At 46.2% G+C, this 21,388-nt stretch overlaps 1 protein-coding gene across 1 annotated transcript in view; it reads left to right on the top strand.

The window, feature by feature from the left end:
* Positions 1-18,243, top strand: part of CNKSR1 (connector enhancer of kinase suppressor of Ras 1) — a 41,624-nt gene extending 23,381 nt beyond the window's left edge. The window contains exons 11-21 of the mRNA XM_056846429.1: positions 1,967-2,082; positions 3,745-3,935; positions 6,000-6,030; positions 7,188-7,360; positions 8,563-8,636; positions 10,346-10,417; positions 11,459-11,532; positions 14,294-14,358; positions 14,934-15,063; positions 15,926-16,107; positions 18,037-18,243. Coding sequence (XP_056702407.1) covers positions 1,967-2,082; positions 3,745-3,935; positions 6,000-6,030; positions 7,188-7,360; positions 8,563-8,636; positions 10,346-10,417; positions 11,459-11,532; positions 14,294-14,358; positions 14,934-15,063; positions 15,926-16,107; positions 18,037-18,243 — 1,315 coding nt within the window. The remainder of the gene's footprint in view (positions 1-1,966; positions 2,083-3,744; positions 3,936-5,999; positions 6,031-7,187; positions 7,361-8,562; positions 8,637-10,345; positions 10,418-11,458; positions 11,533-14,293; positions 14,359-14,933; positions 15,064-15,925; positions 16,108-18,036) is intronic.
* Positions 18,244-21,388: the final 3,145 nt, after the last annotated feature.

Raw genomic sequence — 21,388 nt, 5'->3', positions numbered from 1 at the left:
CCAGAGATATACCTTTTAGGTCTTATGGACAAACAGTTTGAAAAAGAAAACGGAACTTTGTTTCTGTATATGATCTCGGCAGCAAGGTTATTATATGCTCAAAAATGGAAGAACCCAGTGGTACCCAGTTTAGAAGAATGGCTGATGAAGCTGCTAGAATTAGCAGAGATGGCAAAACTAACTGCGTTAATTAGGGGAAAGAATATAAACAAATTCATCGAAAATTGGAATCCTCTGATGGGCTTCATATGGAAATCAGAAAAAAATTACTTGATATGTGGATTTGAAGATTAAAAGAATACATTTGGTTTTGTTACCTGTTTTGCTGGCTTCTGGGGCTGCAATTTGAAGGGGGAAACTGACATGGGGGACCTTTGCATTTCATGCTGCTTTCCACCCACAAATCGCCTCCCTCGACTGCAGCTTTTTCGCCTACAAAGTAAAACCTAGCAAGTTATTCAGTACTCTGATTCCCCCCTCCCCTTGACCACAAAATATTTGAGTGGGAATCTGCCTGTTTAATCTATTTGTCTTTTTTGAATTCCAGACACACATATAAGATTCCCAATATTCATCCTGAGGTTATCATAAAGCATATATAATGCCAACCCAGTTGCTCTAGCCAGATAATTACTTATGGCAGAGAGGCTTGGAGTTCATTGACGCCGCTGTTGTTTTGCATAGTTCCTTGAGGGGGATTCTTCAGGGCAAACACCAAAGGTCGCGTTAAATGGGCTCTTTAGTAATACGAAGCAGGTGTAAGCCGGCTTCACAGTCACTTCTGGAATGATGGTTCTGTGTGCAAAATTAAAAAAAAATGTGTGGGGCCTGGAAATCGCTGCTAATTACCATGCAAAAATGGCCATTGTGAACTACCACATTAAAACAATGCAACCTAAGGCCTCCACAAAGGAGACACTTTGGAAGGCATCCGAACTGAGATTTGGCTCCTTCTACATTGCTCTGTAGTTGTACCAAATGCCATTATCTGGGAGAGTTTTTTGTGCATCTCTTTTTCAGGATTGTTGCTTCATCAGGAGCATGCATCAGAGTGCTTGAATGCATATGGGAGGCTGCTGCTGATGTCATGCCCTGCTCATACTTTCAGTGGGAGCAAAACTGAAAAGGGTGATGTTGGAACTTGCCCAGAGATGGGGACTTCCTCTCTGGTTCAGTAAGAAGAGTAGTCCTGCTGAAATTTCTCAAGAATGAATTTTTTCTTTCCAGAGAGCCATTATCTCATCCAGATTACTAGCCGTCATTCTAGCTGGATCTGAAGAAGTGAGCTGTGACTCACTAAAGCTCACACCCTGCCAGAAATTATGTTAGTCTTTAAGGTGCTGCTGGTCTCTTGCTCTTTTCTACTGCAGCAGAATTCTTCGTTCCTGTACTTGGCTATTAAAAAGAAAAACCTTTGAAAAGCGGTAGGGTAGAAGCTGTAATAGACTTACTTTCCTGTTCGGAGGACCCGGGAGTGTTCAGGGGGCAGGCTGGTATTGCAGTATCTTTTAGGGTATAGCACAAACTGGAGAAAGGCACAGTGGCAGCAAGGGTTGCCAGGTCCCTCTTCGCAACCGGCGGGAGGTTTTTGGGGCGAAGCCTGAGGAGGGCGGGGTTTGGGGAGGGACTTCAATGCCATAGAGTCCAATTGCCAAAGCGGCCGTTTTCTCCAGGTGAACTGATCTCTGTCGGCTGGCGATCAGTTGTAATAGTGGGAGATCTCCAGCTAGTACCTGGAGGTTGGCAACCCTCGTGGCAGCCCTCTCTGTGTGGGTCTTGGACGCAGCGTATCAAGAAGGTATCTGCTGTCTGAATTGGTACTAATTTGGAAAAGAACCCTTGACTTACGCTCATTGGGCTGATGTGCCAAACGTCTGGAACGTGGAATTCTGGGGAATAACAAACAGCGTCTGACCAAGATAGCAAGTTGAACGTTGAGGATTTCTTTCTCTCCCCCCACCCCCAGAAGCATGGCTGCTGAGCTGGACGAGAGTGATGTGGCATTAGACTTTCCTGTTGCAGAAGAAGAGCTGGAGGAAATTGCTTCGAGTCACGTAGCTGAAGAGGAGCTCCTTGGTGCAGGTAAGGGCTTGGGAGCTGGTTCTCTTCCGGGGAGAACAGCAAGCTATTTCCAGTGTGTCGGGCTTGACTCTTCTGTTGTCCTTGCTCTGGCAGGGCATGGAAGACTTTTTGCTGACCATTGGGCATGGAGTAGGGGGCATTGGAGGTGTGGGGGGGAGATAGTTGTGATTTTCCTGCATTGTGCAGGGGGTTGGACTAGATGACCCTGGTGGTCCCTTCCAACTCTATGATTCTATGATTATTATGGGATGGTTTGCCTCTGTCTGACATGGCTGTGGCTCCTCATCAAACAACAAAGGGGGGAAACTTAGCTCTAAAAAAACCATAACTTAGATTGTATAACTTTTGGCGTTGGATGTTTATTTTTTCTTGACCTTCGGGTACTGAGTTCTGTGGCTCCTCATCAGCCAACGGTTCGCATACAAAGATGGGCACTGAAAACTCCATGCTCGTAGGCTGGATTCAGATGTCGCAGTCAACCAGGGTTTATAAATTGTGGCTTATTCACCCACCCCCCCACTTCGTTGTAATGTTGAAAACAGGAACGGTGCGACAAACTGGAGTCTGTTGGGTGACACCAAATCAGGTTTGCAAACTGGGGATTTAAGTGGATTGTTAACCATTTGTATTCATTGGGGACTCTTGAAATGTCTGAATGTGCAAACCAAAGTTTGATGATCAGCACCACTCTCTGTTATGTCCTGGCCACAGAGACAGTGCCGTAGGAAGATTGTTCTCCTCCTAGGTGGCAAAAACCACACAAGCTGAATGTGATGCTGGGATTTGTCACTTAGGTCTAATATGCCAAACAGCGTTTACAGCATAAACTGTGGTTTAAACAAACTGTAGTTTATTGTGATATTTGAAAGTAGTTGTACATAGAATCATAGAGTTGGAAGGGGCTATGCAGGCCATCTAGTCCAACCCCCTGCTTAATGCAGGATCAAGCATCCCTGACAAGCGCTTGTCCAGCCTCTGCCTAAAGACTGCCAGTGAGGGGGAGCTCACCACCTCCCTAGGTAGCTGATTCCACTGTAGAACAACTCTTACTGTAAAAAAATTTCCCCCTAATATCCAGCCAGTACCTTTCCGCCCTCAATTTAAACCCGTTATTGCGAGTCCTATCCTCTGCTGCCAACAGGAACAGCTCCCTGCCCTCCTCTAAATGACAGCCCTGCAAATACTTAGAGAGCAATCATGTCCCCCCTCAACCTCCTCTTCTCCAGACTAAACATGCCCAACTCCCTTTCCTCGTAGGGCTTGGTCTCCAGGCCCCTGATCATCCTCGTCACTCTCCTCTGCACCCGCTTGATTCTGTCCACATCCTTTCTGAAGTGAGGCCTCCCGAACTGCACACAATACTCCAGGTGCAGCCTGACCAATGCAGTGTACAGCTATGACATCTGATTTGGATGTTATGCCTCTGTTGATGCACCCCAAGATCGCATTAGCTTTTTTTGTTGCTGCATCACACTGGCTGCTCACATTTAATAGGATCCATTGCTGCTTGTACACCCTGGTAGAGAGCTTGTTTCAGTTCCTTGCATGCTTTATGCATTTGCGCATCAGGCAGACCGCTAAAGCCAAATGTTTTTCAGTACAAATTGGTTGTTTTTTGTGTTCTGACTGACTGAATGTTGATTTCGACCCCACACCAATCAGGGGCATCCATTGATCCTCTACTGGAAGACCAGAGTCTCCGGGCAGACTCCAAGGAACACCAAAACACCCCAGATGCTGCCACCCCTACCAAACCCAGTGCCCTGGACCTTGGCTCTCTGGAACCTGGAAGCCCTGGGAACGGATTTATCAGAGGAAGTACAGGTCTGGGATCTGCTAGTTCTTCCAGAGAGGTGAGGAGCTAAAGAATTACATTCAGATCTACCATGTTACTTTCACCAAAGGGTCTGATACACTTATTTGTTTATTTAAAACATATATTAGCTACCTTTCTGCCTTTCGGCACTCAAGATGGCTTGCAGTTAGGGTTGCCAGGTCCCTTTTCACCACCGTTGGGAGATTTTTGGGGCAGAGCCTGAGGAGGGTGGGGTTTGGAGGGGAGGGACTTCAATGCCATAGAGTCCAATGGCCAAAGCAGCCATTTTCTCCAGGTGAACTGATCTCTGTCAGCTGGAGATCAGTTGTAATAGCAGGAGATCTCCAGCTAGTACCTGGAGGTTAGCAACCCTACTTACAATGTAAATAAAACAGCAATTCTATTAAAAGTAAAACCACAGTTGAAAATCACAACGAGGACTTGCCAATAAACTAAACTAAAATTAGTAAAATGTGGTCCTAAATAAAACTGTCATCAACTGCCATCCTCCCAAAATTCCCAGTTCGTTCCTCCAGTTCTATTGCCGGCTCTGGTATTTCCCCCCCTTCAGTTTCCTGGGGCTTCTTCGCAGTCCCCAGCCATTCCCTCTGCACATTTTTAATCCCAGCCAAGTGAACTATATTCCCTTCCCTCACAGAAGCTGGACTGCAGGCTTTCTAGTTCCCTGAGCAACTATTTTAGGCCACCACACCAGCTCAGAGGTGGATCTCAGAGGCTTCCCCAACCATAAGCATGAGAAAATGGGCCACAATATGCATCACATTTTTAATGAGCCGGGTCTGGGTTCCTTGTGTAGCTCAACATTGGCATAAATGTAGTGCCCTAAATTACTCTAAAGCAGTCAATTAAGTAATTCAGGAGAGGTTAGAGATCAATCAGTTCGTTTATTGGCCAATAAAACAAGCAAAGCGCGTGTGGCTAATGTCTTTCTAAGTGTCAGACATTTTCCTCCCCGAACAAAGGGAGACATTATCTTTTATAGTCATTAAGACAGACAGCACTAAGTACAATTACGTAGAATATTAGAGCCAATACAAACTAGATTCGTATACAGAACAATTAACATATCCTATGGAGTGGCCTGAAGGCGTTGACTTAGCTTGGCCATCTGATCCTCAAGCAGAACTGAAACCTAACATTCTTGGCTGACAGTTCTGATCTCTTAAATCAAAGGTTTCGGTCTTGTTAGGGAGCCTGGCTGTACCAGCAGAGAGATAGAGAATGATCTCACTAGCACTTGACTAGAAATGGTTCTGGGTCAGGCTGACCCAGGTCTCACACTAGTGAATCTCTGAACCAAAGATTCATACTTTACCCATCATGCATAGTGATTACTGTTGTGAAGACCAACGCTACGAAGAGCTGTCAGCTGTTAGCAATTGTTGCACAACAGTGATCCGGTCGGCAAGCTGAAGAAGGTTTTCCGAAACGCGTTCTTGTCTTTGACCAGCTGATTACTCCTCTTCAACTCCGTTTCTCAGTGCTTATTATTAGTGACAGCACGGAATGTTTCAATACGAATATTATTAGTGCGTTTTGTCACGGTTGAAAAATCACAGCCCTTAGAGGCTCTATGCTTGTTTATTTGTTTATTTTTGAACTAGCCTTGTATGGCAGTTTGCTTTAAGCCCTGCGAGGCATTGTGTGTGAAGTAACATGCTTCCATTTGAGAGTATTTATTTCTGCTTTTTTTTGCTTTTTGGTGAATGAACCTTATATTATTATTTTTAATGAATTCAGTTTGACTTTTATTCTTTATTCTAACGAAGCCTTGTGCTGCCTTCTCTTCTAGACTACCTGGAGGTTGGCAACCGTACCTGGTGGCCATTTTGTGGTTGCACCCACCATCCAGTGTCAGAATTCCAAAAGTTTCTATAGGTTCAGAAAAGTTGGGGAATCCCTATCTTTAAAGTATGGTGACTTGGGAGGGGGTTCTATGTAGCCTATTCCAGGGTTTTTTTCCCATGGGTTCTTGTTTTGTGGAACGAAATTGAACTGCTTATTCTGGCACTTAATTTCTACTTGTGTTAATCTCTAATGCTGTGGGGGGGTTTATTTTGTCCCTGGCGGATACCTTTAGGGCAGCATTGAATATCGACGGAAGCAAAAAGGTAAGTGTAATGTTGTTCATTCCTTACTTAGTTTTTTTCGTTGGGGAGGGGCATTGTGATAAGTAGTGTAGTGGTTAAGAGCAGTGGTTTGGAGCGGTGGACTCTGATTTGGAGAACCGAGTTTCATTCCCCACTCCTCCACATGAATCTTGTGAACTGGATTTGTTTCCCCACTCTGACACACGAAGCCAGTTGGGTGACCTTGGGCAAGTCACAGCTCTCTTAGAGCTCTCTCAGCCCCACGTTCCTCATAGGGTGTCTGTTGTGGGGAGGGGGAGGGAAGGTGATTGTAAGCCGGTTTGATTCTTCCTTAAGTGGTAGAGACAGTCCAACTCTTCCTCTTCTTCTACCCTCTTTGTCCTTTTTGCTCTAACTACTTGGGTTCATGCATAGCATTCTGGGTATGGCTTAGGCCTTAATGTCAGACTTCCCCTTCTCTTGCAGGACATCCAGTCCAAGCCTTTGCCTAACTTTCCCAGGTTCAGAAATGGCTTCTGGGGGGTGGGGGGAGAGAGTAAAACAGGGAAGACCCACAATCCTTGATCCTTGTGCTACGAAAGACGATGTTATTAATGCTGAGGCTATGATCCACAAAGGGCTTTATCTGGGGGCAGCATCATTACAATACGTGAGGCTTCTTGAGAAGGTTTCACGGAAATCCTAAAAATTATGCGGCACCAGTTTGTTAGATGACATGTTTGCGGTATGAAAGCTTGCCGGAGTGGTGTAGTGGTTAAGAGCGGTGGTTTGGAGCGGTGGAGTCTACTCTGGAGAACCGGGTTTGATTCTCCACTCCTCCACATGAGCGGCGGAGGCTAATCTGGTGAACCGGGTTGTTTTCCCCACTCCTCCACATGAAGCCAGCTGGGTGACCCTGGGCTAGTCCCAGCTCTCTTCGAGCTCTCTCAGCCCCACCTACCTCACAGGGTGTCTGTTGTGGGGAGGGGAAGGCAAGGTGATTGTAAGGCACTTTGATTCTTCCTTAAGTAGGTAGAGATAGTCGGCATATAAAAACCAACTCTCCTTGTTTTTCTACTTTTTTGTAAAGTGTGTTTGTTGAAGAATGGGAATCTGTGCAAAGAGCTTGCATTTGCACCAAACTGCAATGTGCTTATTCAACTGTGGCCACACATCTTACCTGTTTGTTTTTGGATCAGGAATGGCTACCCGGCTGAGCCGACGGCGGATCTCCTGTCAGGATCTGGGGCAGGTGGACTGCGACGGTTGGCTCTTGAAGAAGAAAGACCACGTGGGCTTCATGGCCCAGAAATGGAAGCGGTTCTGGTTTGTGCTGAAAGGACAAGCCCTCTACTGGTACAGCCACCCCAATGTGAGTAGCCGATGGCTGTTTGGGAGCCAGCGTTATGGCTCATGCAAATTTGGGTTTTCATGGCTGATTGGGGAAGTCTTGTCAGACTGCCCTTAGATGGAGTCAGACTTTTGAACTACCTGGGTCAGTATTATCTGCTCTGACCAACAGTGGCTGTCCAGGGTCTCAGGCAGAGGTCTTTCATGTCACCTGTTACCTGATCTCAGTGGTAGAGCACCTGCTTGGCATGCAGAAGGTCCCAGGTTCAGTCCCCGGCATCTCCAGTTAAAGGGACCAGGCAAGTAGGTGATGGGAAAGACCTCCACCTGACACCCTGGAGAGCGGCTGCCAGTCTGAGTAGGCAATACTGACTTTGATGGACCAAGGGTCTGATTCAGTATAAGGTGGTTTCATGTGTTCATGTGATCAAGTGGAAGAGCCAGGGATTGAACTTGGAACCTTCTGCATGCCAAGCAGGCACTCTGCTCATGAACCACAGCTCCTCACTAAGCTGGAACCGTGATGGCCTCTTGGGGTCCAAATCGCTACACCACAATGGTTGAACTTGAACTGTGCTTGAACTGAAAACTTTTTTTTAAAGGTAAAGGTCCCCTGTGCACGCACCGGGTTATTCCTGACCCATGGGGTGACATCACATCTCGACATTTCCTAGGCAGACTATGTTTATGGGGGTGGTTTGCCAGTGCCTTCCCCAGTCATCTTCCCTTTACCCCCAGCAAGCTGGGTCCTCATTTTACCGACCTCAGAAGGATGGAAGGCTGAGTCAACCTTGAGCCAACCGACTTCCGCCGGGATCGAACTCAGGTCGTGGGCAGAGCTTGGACTGCAGTACTGCAGCTCACCACTCTGCGCCATGGGGCTTTTCAAACTTTTTTTTACTGGGGTGCTATTTTTGCTGGCTATGGAGAGCAGTTCTGCTGGATAAACATAGCTTTTGTTTGCCTCTTCAACCCTGTGTTTTGTTGCTACCAAGAAGATCTGGGATGGTGCACAGGTCTTCACTGCTTCAGAAAACAGGACAAAACTTCAGGACAGGTTATAACATCTCAGGAACTCCTGAAGCTGCTTCGTGTTTTTCTTAGCTGTGGAGACCTGGCAGCATTCCAGAGCGTCCCAGTACAAGTGTCAGCAAGCTGAGCTGATCGGTGTGTGTGAAATGCTGCTCTGTTTTGCTCTTCCTCCCATGCTCACCCCCACCCTAGGACGAGAAGGCAGTCGGCCTGATCAACGTGTCGACCTACAAACTGGAAAGCACCAAAGAGCAGAAAAAGAAATAGTGAGTATTGCTTGGGGTTGCAGCGGAGAGTTCAGGTTTTCTATTAGAGGAGTGGCTGGCCCAGGATAATGAATGCAGGGGGTTCACTCATGAAGAAGAGTTGGCTTTTATATGCCGACTTAAGGAAGAATCAAACCGGCTTGCAATCACCTTCCCTTCCCCTCCCCACAACAGATACCCTGTGAGGTAGGTGGGGCTGAGAGAGTGTGACTAGCCCAAGGTCACCCAGCTGGCTTCGTGTGGAGGAGTGGGGAAGCCAACCCGGTTCACCAGATTAGAGTCCGCCGCTCATGTGGAGGAGCGGGGAATCAAACCCGGTTCTCCAGATCAGACTCCACTGCTCCAAACCACCGCTCTTAACCGCTATGCCAGGGAGAATAGCTAGATTAGTATGGTGAAGTAGTTGGTGTTGCCGTTAGGGTTGCCAGGTCCCTCTTCGCCACTGGCGGGAGATTTTTGGGGCAGAGCCTGAGGAGGGTGGGGTTTGGGGAGGGGAGGGACTTCAATGCCATAGAGTCCAATTGCCAAAGCGGCCATTTTTCTCCAGGTGATCTGATCTCTATCGGCTGGAGATCAGTTGAATTAGCAGGAGATCTCCTGCTACTACCTGGCAGTTGAGAAAACCCACAGCACCAGCTCAATAAATTTGAAATAAGTGACAAACAATATTTAAACTTTAGTATGCTTAATCAATGTAAATATAGCAAAACCATGATAGACAAAAACAACATGTACAGTTACTTCACTGTTAACAAATCCTAGGTCAGGAGGCATCAATTCCTAATTAAAGGTAAAAAATACTCCACAAATACTACCTGGCAGTTGGCAACCCTAGTTGCCGTGGAACTGTAGTTTAAATTGTCCCCCTGTGCCATGGGAGCTCATTGGGTGACCTTGAGCCAGTCGCACACTCTCAGCCTAACCTGCCTCACGGAGTTATTCTTGCAGGGATAAAATAGAGAACAGAAAATGGGAAACAGAAAATGGCGGTGTAAGCTACTTTGGGTCCCCACTGGTGGAGAAAAGTGGGGTATAAATACATAATGCGGGGTACACGTACATAAGTATTCCCTGGTTCAGCCCTGCGGAGCTTCCAGATGCCACTGATGAGGCACTCAGGAAGAGGGTGAGAGGCCTTCAGGTTCCTAGGTTAGCTGCCTTGGCACACAAGCATAGGCCTACAGTTTTCTAGCCAGGTCTATAAAATTATGCATGGTATGGAGAGAGTGGACAGGGAGAAGCTTTTCTCCCTCTCTCATAATACTAGAATGCAGGGTCATCTGCTGAAGCTGGAGGGTAAGGGTTTCAAAACAGAGAAAAGGAAGTGTTTCTTCACACAACACATCGTTAAACTGTGGAACTCCCTGCCCCAGGATGTGGTGATGGCTGCCAGCTTGGAAGGCATTAAGAGGGGAGTGGACATGTTCATGGAGGAGAGGGCTATTCATGGTTACTAGTAAAAATGGCTACTAGTCATGAAGCATGCCTATTGTCTCCAGGATCAGAGGAGCATGCCTATTATATTAGGTGCTGTGGAACACAGGCAGGATAATGCTGCTGCAGTCATCTTGTTTGTGGGCTTCCTAGAGGCACCTGGTTGGCCACTGTGTGAACAGACTGCTGGACTTCATGGGCCTCAATGTGATCCAGCATGGCCTTTTTTATGTAGCCAGACTTATGGAAAACCTCTCACCTTTTTTTTACCTCAGTGTTTTCCAGCTCACACATGAGAAATACAAGCCCTTCATCTTTGCAACGGAAACGCTGGCTGACCTAAGCATGTAAGTAACCACAGAGTAATCTTGGATTCCGCCATACAAGGCTGCCCTGCCCTGCATGTTCCCACATGTGTAGGAGTGGGGAAACAAATCCAGTTCACCAGATTAGCCTCCGCCGCTCATGTGGAGGAGTGGGGAATCAAACCCGGTCCTCCAGATCAGACTCCACTGCTCCAATCCACCGCTCTCAACCACTTCCCCACACTGGCTGGGACATAAGGCGCTTTTAGATTAGTATGTATGTGTTGTTGTTTTTACGTTTGCATTGTTTAAATTTAATTGTTCTTATATTGTTGTTTCCTGCCTGGGGTCCTGATTAGTTTGGGAGTGAGGCAGGCACATTTTTAAACAGACAAGCGAAGGCGTTGTGTACAAAGGCGGTGTTGCATTCCTCCACAGAAGTCATCTGATTTCCAAAGATGCAGCTTTGTTGGGCAGAGTAGCACATTCCAGGTGCCATTGCCAAAGGGAGGGAGGCAGCACCTGGGCATCATCCTGCCCAGCCACAGGTCCAGCACAGTGTTCCTTGCCTTCCACCTTACAAGTGCCGGCCGCTGCTGAGATCAGCAAATAGAAGCCAGGCCCCAGCTATGTACCATTCCATCAGGCCTGGGCCCCAGACTCATGAAAAACTGCTAGGACCCTCCTCCTCTCAAATTTATGGTTTGTAAACTATAGTTGGTGTTGGATTTTAAGTGGTGAAAGAGGAGGGCGGATCTCCAAGGAATTTCCACCAGGGATTTTGCAGGCAAGCTGAAGAAATCGAGGGAGTATCTGTTATCAGCCATTTATGTGCATGGCTGTCAAATTCTTTGATACGGCAAAAAGTAATTATCGTGCAAATTCCAAAGCATTCTGTTTTTGGAGTGTGAAGCAATTCAGGCGGGGATGGAGAGGAAAAGCTGTAGAAAAGGGAGGATCAAGTTTTGGTAGAGGCTTGCTTTCACTGTTCCCTGTGTACAAAGTGAAAACATTGAAAGTATGGAAACTGAAGTCTGAATTTCTGAGCAACCTAAAATTGTTCTGGTTTTTCCCCCCTCCAAGGTGGGTTAGTCGTTTGATAACGTCAATGATGAAGTACCTGCCAGTCTCTAAATCTGGTCCACATAACCAAGAAGGTAGGCTTTCTTGAGGGCATCTGTTTCATTGAGTCCCTTTAACTGAAGATGCCAGGGATTGAACCTGGGACCTTCTATATGCCAAGCAGATGCTCTACCACTGAGCCACGGCCCCTACCCAAATGTACACATGAACACACGAAGCTGCCTTATACTGAATCAGACCCTTCGTCCATCAAAGTCCATATTGTCTACTCAGATCGGCAGTGGCTCTACAGGGTCTCAGGCAGGATTCTTTCACAACACCTTCTTGCCTAGTCCCTTTAACTGGAGAAGCCAGGGATTGAACCTAGGACCTTCTGCATGCCAAGCAGATGCTCTACCACTGAGCTACAGCCCTTCCCTATAAACCACTGGTTCCCAACCAGGGGTCCGTGGACCCCCAGGGGTCCGCAAGAACTAAATTAAGGTCCGCGAAACAAAGTTATAAACCCATAATAAATTAATATTTTCAATTAAAAGTTCTCTATTGTAAAAATATATATTCAAATATTATTCTAAGTTTAATGTTTAAGTAACAGTTATGATTACAGTTTATTTTCAAATTCTCTGAATTTTTAATTTGAACCTTGGGGTCCCTGCACCGAACAAAAAAGTCCTAGTGGTCCCTGGTCAAAAAAAGGTTGGGAACCACTGCTATAAACAAAGCACAAACACAGCAAGCTGGTTCTACCCTTCCTGCCTTCTCCCTACTGGGTAGCATTTCTAGTTGCTTTTCTAGGGGGTTGACACAATGGAATATTCAAAGCTGAAGTCTGATGTGATACAGTTTTTTCTGCTACCTTCGGTCTCTGCCACCGTATAATCACATCATTCTTCACTGTATTTTAACCTGGCCCAGCGGCATCATTCCCAACCAAACAGCCTGGATCTGGAATTCAACTTAAAGCTGCAATACAGGATCTAGCAGGATTTTTGTATATGCATTTTTTCTGTTTCCATTTACAAATCAAACATGTTCAGGACTGGCTGTCTTTTCCCCTAAAATAAAACAAACCTCTGTTCTCATGGCCCGACTAGAGTTGCCAACCTCCAGGTGGTTGGAAAAACAGAGCAAGCACTGTTCAGAAGAGTTGTTCATTAAACATACAATATAAGTGGTACAAGAGACGCAAGCCGGGAAAAAAGTCGTCTCGGCAGGCTTCCCCGCTCCTGCCGGGACAACTTTTTTCCCCGGCTTGCGTCTCTTGTAACATACAAGGACGCTTGTGTGGTTCTATTGATTTTGCAACGCCTTTTCCTATGTACCACTTATATTGCATGTTTAATGAACAACTCTTGAACGTCATCAGTGCTTGCTCTGTTTTTTCAACTCTGTTTAATTAAGCACGAGGTATTGTTTTGAATTGTTAACCTCCAGGTGGTGGCTGGAGATCTGCTATTACAACTGATCTCCAGCCGATAGAGATCAGTTCCCCTGGAGAAAATGGCCACTTTGGCAATTGGACTCTATGGCATTGAAGTCTCTCCTATCTCCAAATCCTGCCTTCCTCAGGCTCCACCCCAGAAACCTCCAGGTATTTCCCAATCTGAAGCTGCAACCCTAGACCCAACCCACTCACCTTACAATAAAATTTAAGTGGTTAATTGTCAGCTACGTGTAAATTGACTCCTAGTGATCTTTTTCCCATAGCAAAGGTAGGCAATATTTGTTTTCCATAGATGGAAATCCTATGTGGTATCCAAGCAGAGTGTGCGTGTGTGTAAGATCAACGAGAGAAATGTAAAGAGAGCAACAATTCAGTGTTAGCTCTCATGATTTCTAAATCAAATGTAGGGTTGCCAACCTCCAGGTACTAGCTGGCGATCTCCTGCTATTACAACTGATCTCCAGCCAATAGAGATCAGAAAATGGAGAAAATGGCTGCTTTGCCAATTGGACTCTATGGCAATGAAGTCCCTCCCCTCCCCAAACCTCGCCCTCCTCAGGCTCCACCCCAAAAATCTCCTGCCGGTGGCGAAGAGGGATCTGGCAACCCTAATCTAGTGACTTGGGAGCTGTGGGACACAGTAAGGCATAGTATCAGAAGCTTTTGTTTCCCACTATAGAAGGGGTAAAGAAAACATGCCTTCCTCTCCAATTAGATTTTGTAGTGGTCATTAGGGTTGCCAACCTCCAGGTAGTAGCTAGAGATCATTACAACTGTTCTCCAGCCGATAGAGATCAGTTCGCCTGGAGAAAATGGCCGCCTTGGCAATTGGAGTCTATGGCATTGAAGTCCCTCCCCTCCCAAGGCTCTGCCCCAAAAACCTGCTATTGGTGGTGACAAGGGACCTGGCAACCCTCGTGGTCAGTGTATGATGAACTCATGGAGCTGCCTTATACTGAATCAGACCCTTGGTCCATCAAAGTCAGTATTGTCTACTCAGGCCGACAGCGGCTCTCCAGGGTCTCAGGCAGAGATCTTTCACATCACCTACCTGCCTAGTCCCTTTAATTGGAGATGCCGGGGATTGGACCTGGGACCTTCTGCATGCCGAGCAGATGCTGTACCACTGAGCCACGGTCCCTCTCCATGGCTCTGCAGGGTCTCAGGCAGAGGTCATTCACATCACCTACCAGCCTAGTGCCTTGAACTGGAGACGCCGGGGATTGAACCTGGGACCTTCTGCATGCCAAGCAGATGCTCTACCATTGAGCCACGGCCCCTCTCCATGGCTCTCCAGGGTCTCAGGCAGAGGTCGGAATGTGGTTGGAATGTAACACTTCCTGTTCAGGATTTTCCCCTGAGAATCTGCTTCTGGGCTCCTTTATCTCCAGATTGCTACAGTGAAACGGAAGCTGAAGACCCTGATGATGACTCGCCAAGGCCCGGCCTTGACAGGGTGAGCATTTTATTGATGGACACCTTGCCTTCGTCAGTAGAACAGAATTCTTGGGTGGGGGGAGCATGATTAACTTTTCTTTTAGATGCAAGTGTTGAATTCTCTCTCTGACCCCATTTCCTAGATTTATAAAACGATGCGTGATTTTGAGAAAAGAGATTGGGAGAGAGCTTTTTCCCTGTAATACTTGAAGTTGGGATCCCTTGGTAAAATTGATTGGCAATTCCTTCCCAAAAGGAAGAACTATTTCGCCCAGAATTTTAAACTCTGGAATTTTTGCCATAGGATGTAGTGAAAGACACAAATATGGGTAGCTGTAAAAGGGGATTTGGACAAATTTTATGGAGGACAGATCTATCATTGGCAATTAGGCACGAGGGCTGGATGAGAACCTCCATGATCAGAGGCAGTGTACCTCTGAATGCCAGTTACTGGTTAGACTACAGTAGGAGGCTCTGGGGCTGCTTGTGGACTTCCTAGGGGAATCTGACCAGTCATTGTGAGAAACAGGATGGACTTTTGGTCTGATCCAGCAAGACTATCCTTGTACAGCCTTAAAAACTTCTTTTTCCCAGCAGCCCAGACGGAGGGAACTGGAAAGAGACCAGCTGCTAACAGGGAGCAGTGAATCCCCAAGCGGAAGCCCTGTCAGCAGTCCGCTGTCAAGTCAAAAAGCATATGGGAGTCCAGCATCCTCTCCCACAGGTGAGTTCCACTCGTCTTTCCTGCACAGGTGACAGATATATTTAAAAAGCTAAAATGCTGAGCCTCATGAAGGATCAGCTGCAGTCACCCAGTACTTAAATAGCATCATCGAGGAGTCCAAAATTTCATAACCAGAAAGGACCCGTTTTTGTTGGGAAGGGAAAAGTGCAGGATACTTTTATGTCGGGCCTAGTGCACCTTGAGATGGTAAATCAGTGTCTAGGTTACACCACTTCAGCTGACAGGTTGAAGGGCTTTCCTGGCCAAATGTTTCTCCATACAAAAGAATTCCCTCTACACAGAAAGCTGGAATGTTAGGAGGAAGGGGTCCATTACATAACACCTAGATATATAAGAAGGGTGTTTATCACAATTCATAAAGAGTAAAAGGCTATGTTTCATCCCTTATTTGTTCATTCTGATTCATAGGAAATATTGCCCAAAGAATTAGAATCTTTTAACTAATTCGTTTAAATCTTCATGATTCTGTACAGTCTGCAAGATTTTTTTTTTAAGATAAAGGTAGTCCCCTGCGTGAGCACCAGGTCATTACTGACCCATGGGGTGACATGTTTACTAGGCAGACTGTGTTTCCGGGGTGGTTTGCCATTGCCTTCCCCAGTCATCTACACTTTACCCCCAGCAAGCTGGGTACTCATTTTACCAACCTTGGAAGGCTGGAAGGCTGAGTCAACCTGGAGCCGGCTGCCTGAAACTGACTTCCGCCGGGATCGAACTCAGGTCGTCAGCAGAGCTTTTGACTGCAGTACTGCAGCTTACCACTCTGCGCCGCAAGGATTTAAAACTGGAGGCTACATCACTCCCTTCCCTTTGCTTATGGGTTTCAACTTGTCTTACGCAGACCCTGCAGGAGAAGAACTCGAGTCCCTGATCAAGTGTTTGAAGCAAGGGGGAGTCTCTCTCATTGGCAAGCAGCAAACATTCACCCGCGAGCAGTACCGGAAATCTTTCATCAAACGAAACAAGAACCCAGAGATAAATGAGAAGGTGCATCTCATCCGGACCCTTCAAAGCACACTCAAGGCAGGTGGAGTGTAACTGACATTGGGAAGCCCCCCCTTTTTCTAGGGCAGGGGACTGGTCCCTTTTTTTCCAACTCGGTTCGAAAATACAAGACACAGAATGCTGTAGTGGCTAGCATCAGACCAGACTTGGGATATCCAGGCTGAAATCCCTACCAGCTCCAAGCCAGCGTGGTGTAGTGGTTAAGAGCAGTGGTTTGGAGCAGGGATTCTAATCTGGAAAACTGGGTTTGATTCCCCACTCCTCCACATGAGTGGCAGACTCTTAATCTGGTGAACCAGGTTGGTTTCCCCACTCCTCCAAATGAAGCCAGCTGGGTGACCTTGGACTTGTCACAGATTTCTTAGAGCTCTCTCAGCCCCACCCACCTCACAGGGTATCTGTTGTGGGGAGGGGAAGGGAACATTAAGAACATAAGAAAGGCCCTGCTGGATCAGACCAAGGCCCATCAAGTCCAGCAGTCTGTTCACACAGTGGCCCACCAGGTGTCTCTAGGAAGCCACAAACAAGACGACTGCAGCAGCACCATCCTGCCTGTGTTCCAAAGGTAAGCTCCCACAAGGGTTGTGGCCTTCAAGAACCCTCTTGTGTTATCTGAAAACCAGTTTAGCACTGGGGCTTCCTGTTTGAGCTTTTGTTTGTGTCCCAGCATCCCTTGTGGGGGGGTTGGAGATGGGTAATAGCCACCGACTTGAATTTGGATTCAATATTTCTCCATTATGGATCTGAACACACATCTCTCTCTGAATCCTTTGGACCTCGGGATAGGGTTGTGAGGTCCCTCTTTGCCACCGATGGGAGGTTTTTAGGGCAGAGTCTGAGGAGGGTGAGGTTTGGGGAGGGGAGGGACCAATGCCATAGAGTCCAATTGCCAAAGTGGCCATTTTCTCCAGGTGATCTCTATCAGCTGGAGATCAGTTGTAATAGCAGGGCAACCCTACCTCAGGAATGAGCTGAGGTGTGTCCAAAAGACCCCATTCCAAAACAGGGTGAGCTGTACTGTAGGACAAATATGAGAGATGGTTGGTTTCAGGCCAGTTGTTTAGTTATTGGTTAAGTTTTTGCCATCCTAGGGAACACTGTTGTGGACTTTCTGCTCCAGGGTGTGAGAACATAGAAGGGGGGCCAATTGTGTGTTATGTCCTTCAGTTGTGAGTCTTGGGCCGTAATTAATAGTAGTGTGTCTTGGTTCAGTAAAATACTTCCGTACCCTTCAACAGAACTTTCTCCTTGCCAGACTATTTCCGCTGGTTAGAAATCCATAAATTCAGACGAGCTTTCTTATTAGCAAGATGTCATGCCCTAGACTCAGCCAAGACACAAGGACGATACAATAAAATCATTGCAGAAGAACAAAAGTGCCCATTTTGTCCGGATCAAATAGACTCCCTAGCCCACATTATTTAAGCATGTCCACAAAATATTGCACAAAATAAATATATCACTCCCTGGATAAAACAGCTAAAGACACTTTCTGAGAAGCGGATGCTGCATTATCTGCTGTCGAGTAGATTGGTCCATTGCGTGAGAGATGTGGCAACTTTTCTCTATAGTGTCAAGGAAAAGTTAAATTTCATATCCCCTTTTTAAAGTGTGAAGTGGTTGATGGATAGCCAGTGGCTCTTAAATCTAGGGAAAGGATAAAAAAATTCTTTCGGCTGTCTTAAGGAAAGCAGCATGGCTTTAAATCTCATCACCATCCATGGTTCATTGTCGAAGTAACAATTGGGATCCATTTCTTATTTTATTACAAAAGCTTATGGCAAATTGGTGGTGGTGGTGGGGAACAGAGTAGTTTGCACCTTGAAGGAGGCTACTTGGACATAATAAAAACCTTGGAAATCTCTGCCCTTGACTCTTCTGAGCTTCAGGGGCTTTTGAAAGAAGCAACCAGTACATTCAAGTGACAACGTTCTCTTTCTTCCCTAGGCAAAAACTGCCGAACTCCAACTACTTGACGCTCTCCTGGATGACTGTGAACTGACCTCTGAGAAATTCAGTCACTGGAAAATACAAAATCAGGAACTGTATCAGGAAATACAAGCATGGTGGTCCCCGATGGTCCGCCCTGAAAACAGTGCCGGAACAGACTCCGCCTCGGCTGTCGGCTCCGAAGATGAAGTGGTTGCTCCGTAAATTCTGTTTCCGGGACAGTTGTACTTTATGGGATAAATAATCCTTCCCCACAAAGCTCTGGGGGGGGGGGGTCCCCTCGGTCTAAAGAGGGAGCTAAATGTCAAAGAACCCATTTCAGAGCTGACAGGAAGTTTTTGTTCACTCCGTCATGGACATCTTGGGTTTCTTAAAGGGAAGGGACATCTTGATGGTGTAAGAGGAAAAATGGGTGGGGAGAGAGAAAGAAGGCTCCTCTGTATGGATCAACAGACCAGTTGAAAATTGGTAAAGTTCACACATGAGGCTGCCTTAAGCCAAATTAGGTCATTGCTCTGTCAAAGTCAGTATTGTCTACTCTGATTAGAAGTGGCTCTCCTGCGTGTCAGGCAGAGGTCTTTCATGTCACCTACTTCCTGATCCTTTTAACTGGAGATACCAGGGATTGAACTTGGGACCTTCCACATGTAAACCACAGCCCCTCTGCCAGCTGATTTGCAACTTGTTCTTCCTTCTTCAGAGTTCATAATTCCCCTAGTGTGCTTCAAGCAGAAACTCTTCCTTTGGAAGTACTTAAGCTTCAATTTACTTTTAGGTCTTTAGTCATTAACAATTTAAATGATGATAGTTGTTTCAGGGGGCAATTTTAATTAGGGCAGGAGTAAAAACATAAAGTATTACTCGGGGAATGATGTTTAAAATTTATTTATTTAAAAGTTATAATGAAAGGCTTGTTATAGCAAGCTGGTTGTGGTATTTGAAGTTTTGGAGAGGAAACATCCCTTACCTTTTGACTGTGCTGAGCTGAGGAAATGTGCTTACTGAATTTTGTATACTGCTTCTTAATGTTGGCTTGAATTCGCTTGATGAATAACTGTCTGGCAGTATATTCATATGAACACACGTGAAGCTGCCTTAGACTGAATCAGACCCTTGGTCCATCAAAGTCAGTATTGTCTAATCAGATTGGAAGCCGCTCTCCAGGGTCTCAGGCAGGGGTCTTTCATGCCACCTACTTGCCTAGTCCCTTTAACTGGAGATGTTGGGGATTGAACCTGGGACCTTCTGCATGCCAAGCAGGTGCTCTACCACTGAGCCACAGGTCCTCCCTAAGGGACAAAGTGAAGGAGGACACCTTTGGTCTTTGCTACCTGAGATTCTTGTAGTGAGAGAAACCAGGGAGTTAACCTGGAATATTCTTCATATGACGCAAGTGCTGTGTCACAGAGCCTTGGATGCTTGGTGATTTCTGGTTTGGTGTCTTAAAAAAAAAATTGTTTATTCTTGTCTTTAAATTATTAAATGCCCATGTAACTATTATGTGGGCATCTGATAACCTGTGCCATCTCTAGATGAAATGTGCATTGTGAAATCTTTAAAAAAGGTAAAGGTCCCCTGTGCAAGCACCGGGTCATTCCTGACCCATGGGGTGACGTCACATCCCGACGTTTCCTAGGCAGACTTTGTTTACTGGGTGGTTTGCCAGCGCCTTCCCCAGTTATCTTCCCTTTACCCCCAGCAACCTGGGGACTCATTTTACCGACCTCAGAAGGATGGAAGGCTGAGTCGACCTTGAGCCGACCGACTTCCGTCGGGATCGAACTCAGGTCGTGGGCAGAGCTTGGACTGCAGTCCTGCAGCTGACCACTTTGCGCCACGGGGCTCCTATGTGAAATCTTTAGTGAGTATTTATAAGTATTGGGTACTGATATTGTATACTAACATAACATGGTGCAGGAGTGTCGAACTCAATTGTCACGAGGGCTGGCTATGGCATAAATGTCACTTGGTCAGGCCGGGCCATGCCTCACCAGCCCAGATTGAGAATGAGGGGAGGGTGGCTGCCTTGGCTGCCTTGCGGGCCAGATAAGAGTTCTCAAGGGTCCGGATCCGCTCTCGGGCCTTATGTTTGATACCCCTGGGCTAGTGTGTCAGTCTAGGATCTGGGATGCCCAAGATCTGCCATGGAAGCTTGCTTGGGTGACTTTGGGCCAGTCGCTCACTCTCAGCCTAACCTACCTCACAAATGTTGTGAGGATAAAATGGAGGAGAGAAGAATGATATAAGCCACTTTGGTTCTCCATTAGGGAGAAAGGGTACAAATGAAGTCAGTAAATAAGGGAAGGCAAAGGAAAATGAGGATAACCAACTTAGGTCTTCCATCTCGCTGTAGCAGAAAGTGCATCCTACGACGCCCCAAGAGGTATCATCTTTGAGTCTGCAGAGAGAACCCCTTCTGAAATATCTGCCCCCCGGTCATAGGAAGATGCTTGGTATCTCCGAGTTTTGTAATTGCCCCTTACGGCAGCCATTTTATGATCAGTCCTGTTTCCAATGGCAACCATTTTACGGTGGCACCAACTACCCTTTCTCCAAATTCCAAAAGTGCCTACACAGATTCAACACGGTCGAAGACGCTCATAAGTCAACAACAAAAACAAGACGTTCCCTTGATGGAATTCAGACAGTCTGCTGTTGCCTTTTGACGTTTCTGTCTGCAGACAGAAAAGGACGGCCATCCTTTGCCTGCGTGGAGGACTCAAAGGCCTGAATTGATGACCTTAAAGACATAGCACAAAGTGATGGGATAAGAGCTCTTGCTTTTCAATGGTTTTATTGCTTTAATTCCGAAGTGAATTGTCTTTTTTTTATAATTAGCCACTTTGTGGACCGAGAAGCTGACAAGTGGGATGTAAATAAAAAAAGTATTTTGTAAAAGTTACATCTTGCTTTTTCCTTGTCCAAACTAACTTACAGACTTGTGAATATTTAAAGCAATAACATTCAGTATGAAATAGGGATAACGATATTTCCCTAAGTTGTAAGAACCGGATACTGAATGGTAGGATTCTCCTCTGTTGCTGCCTATATAATTCTATGTAGTCTAGTATGGTGTACTTGGGAGACTTGGGTTTGAATCCCCACTATATCATGGAAGCTTGCTGAGTAACCTAGGGCTAGTCACACCTAACCTACCTCACAGGTAGGGTTGCCAAACTCCAGGTACTGGGAGAACAAAATTGACACCACTGTACAAGTATCAAGGGATTTGGAAATCAGTGCAGGAGTGAAGCCAATTTAAACAAAGTGCAAAATTCTTTATAAGCTACCACATATAGTTCAAAACAATACAAGACAAAATGTACATCAAAACCCACAAAATTCCATA

The sequence above is a fragment of the Euleptes europaea genome, chromosome 3 (assembly GCF_029931775.1).
Source record: "Euleptes europaea isolate rEulEur1 chromosome 3, rEulEur1.hap1, whole genome shotgun sequence".
Taxonomy (NCBI): Eukaryota; Metazoa; Chordata; class Lepidosauria; order Squamata; family Sphaerodactylidae; genus Euleptes; species Euleptes europaea.
The sequence above is the reverse complement of the archived record's forward strand: the minus strand, read 5'-3'. Positions and strand labels throughout refer to the sequence as shown.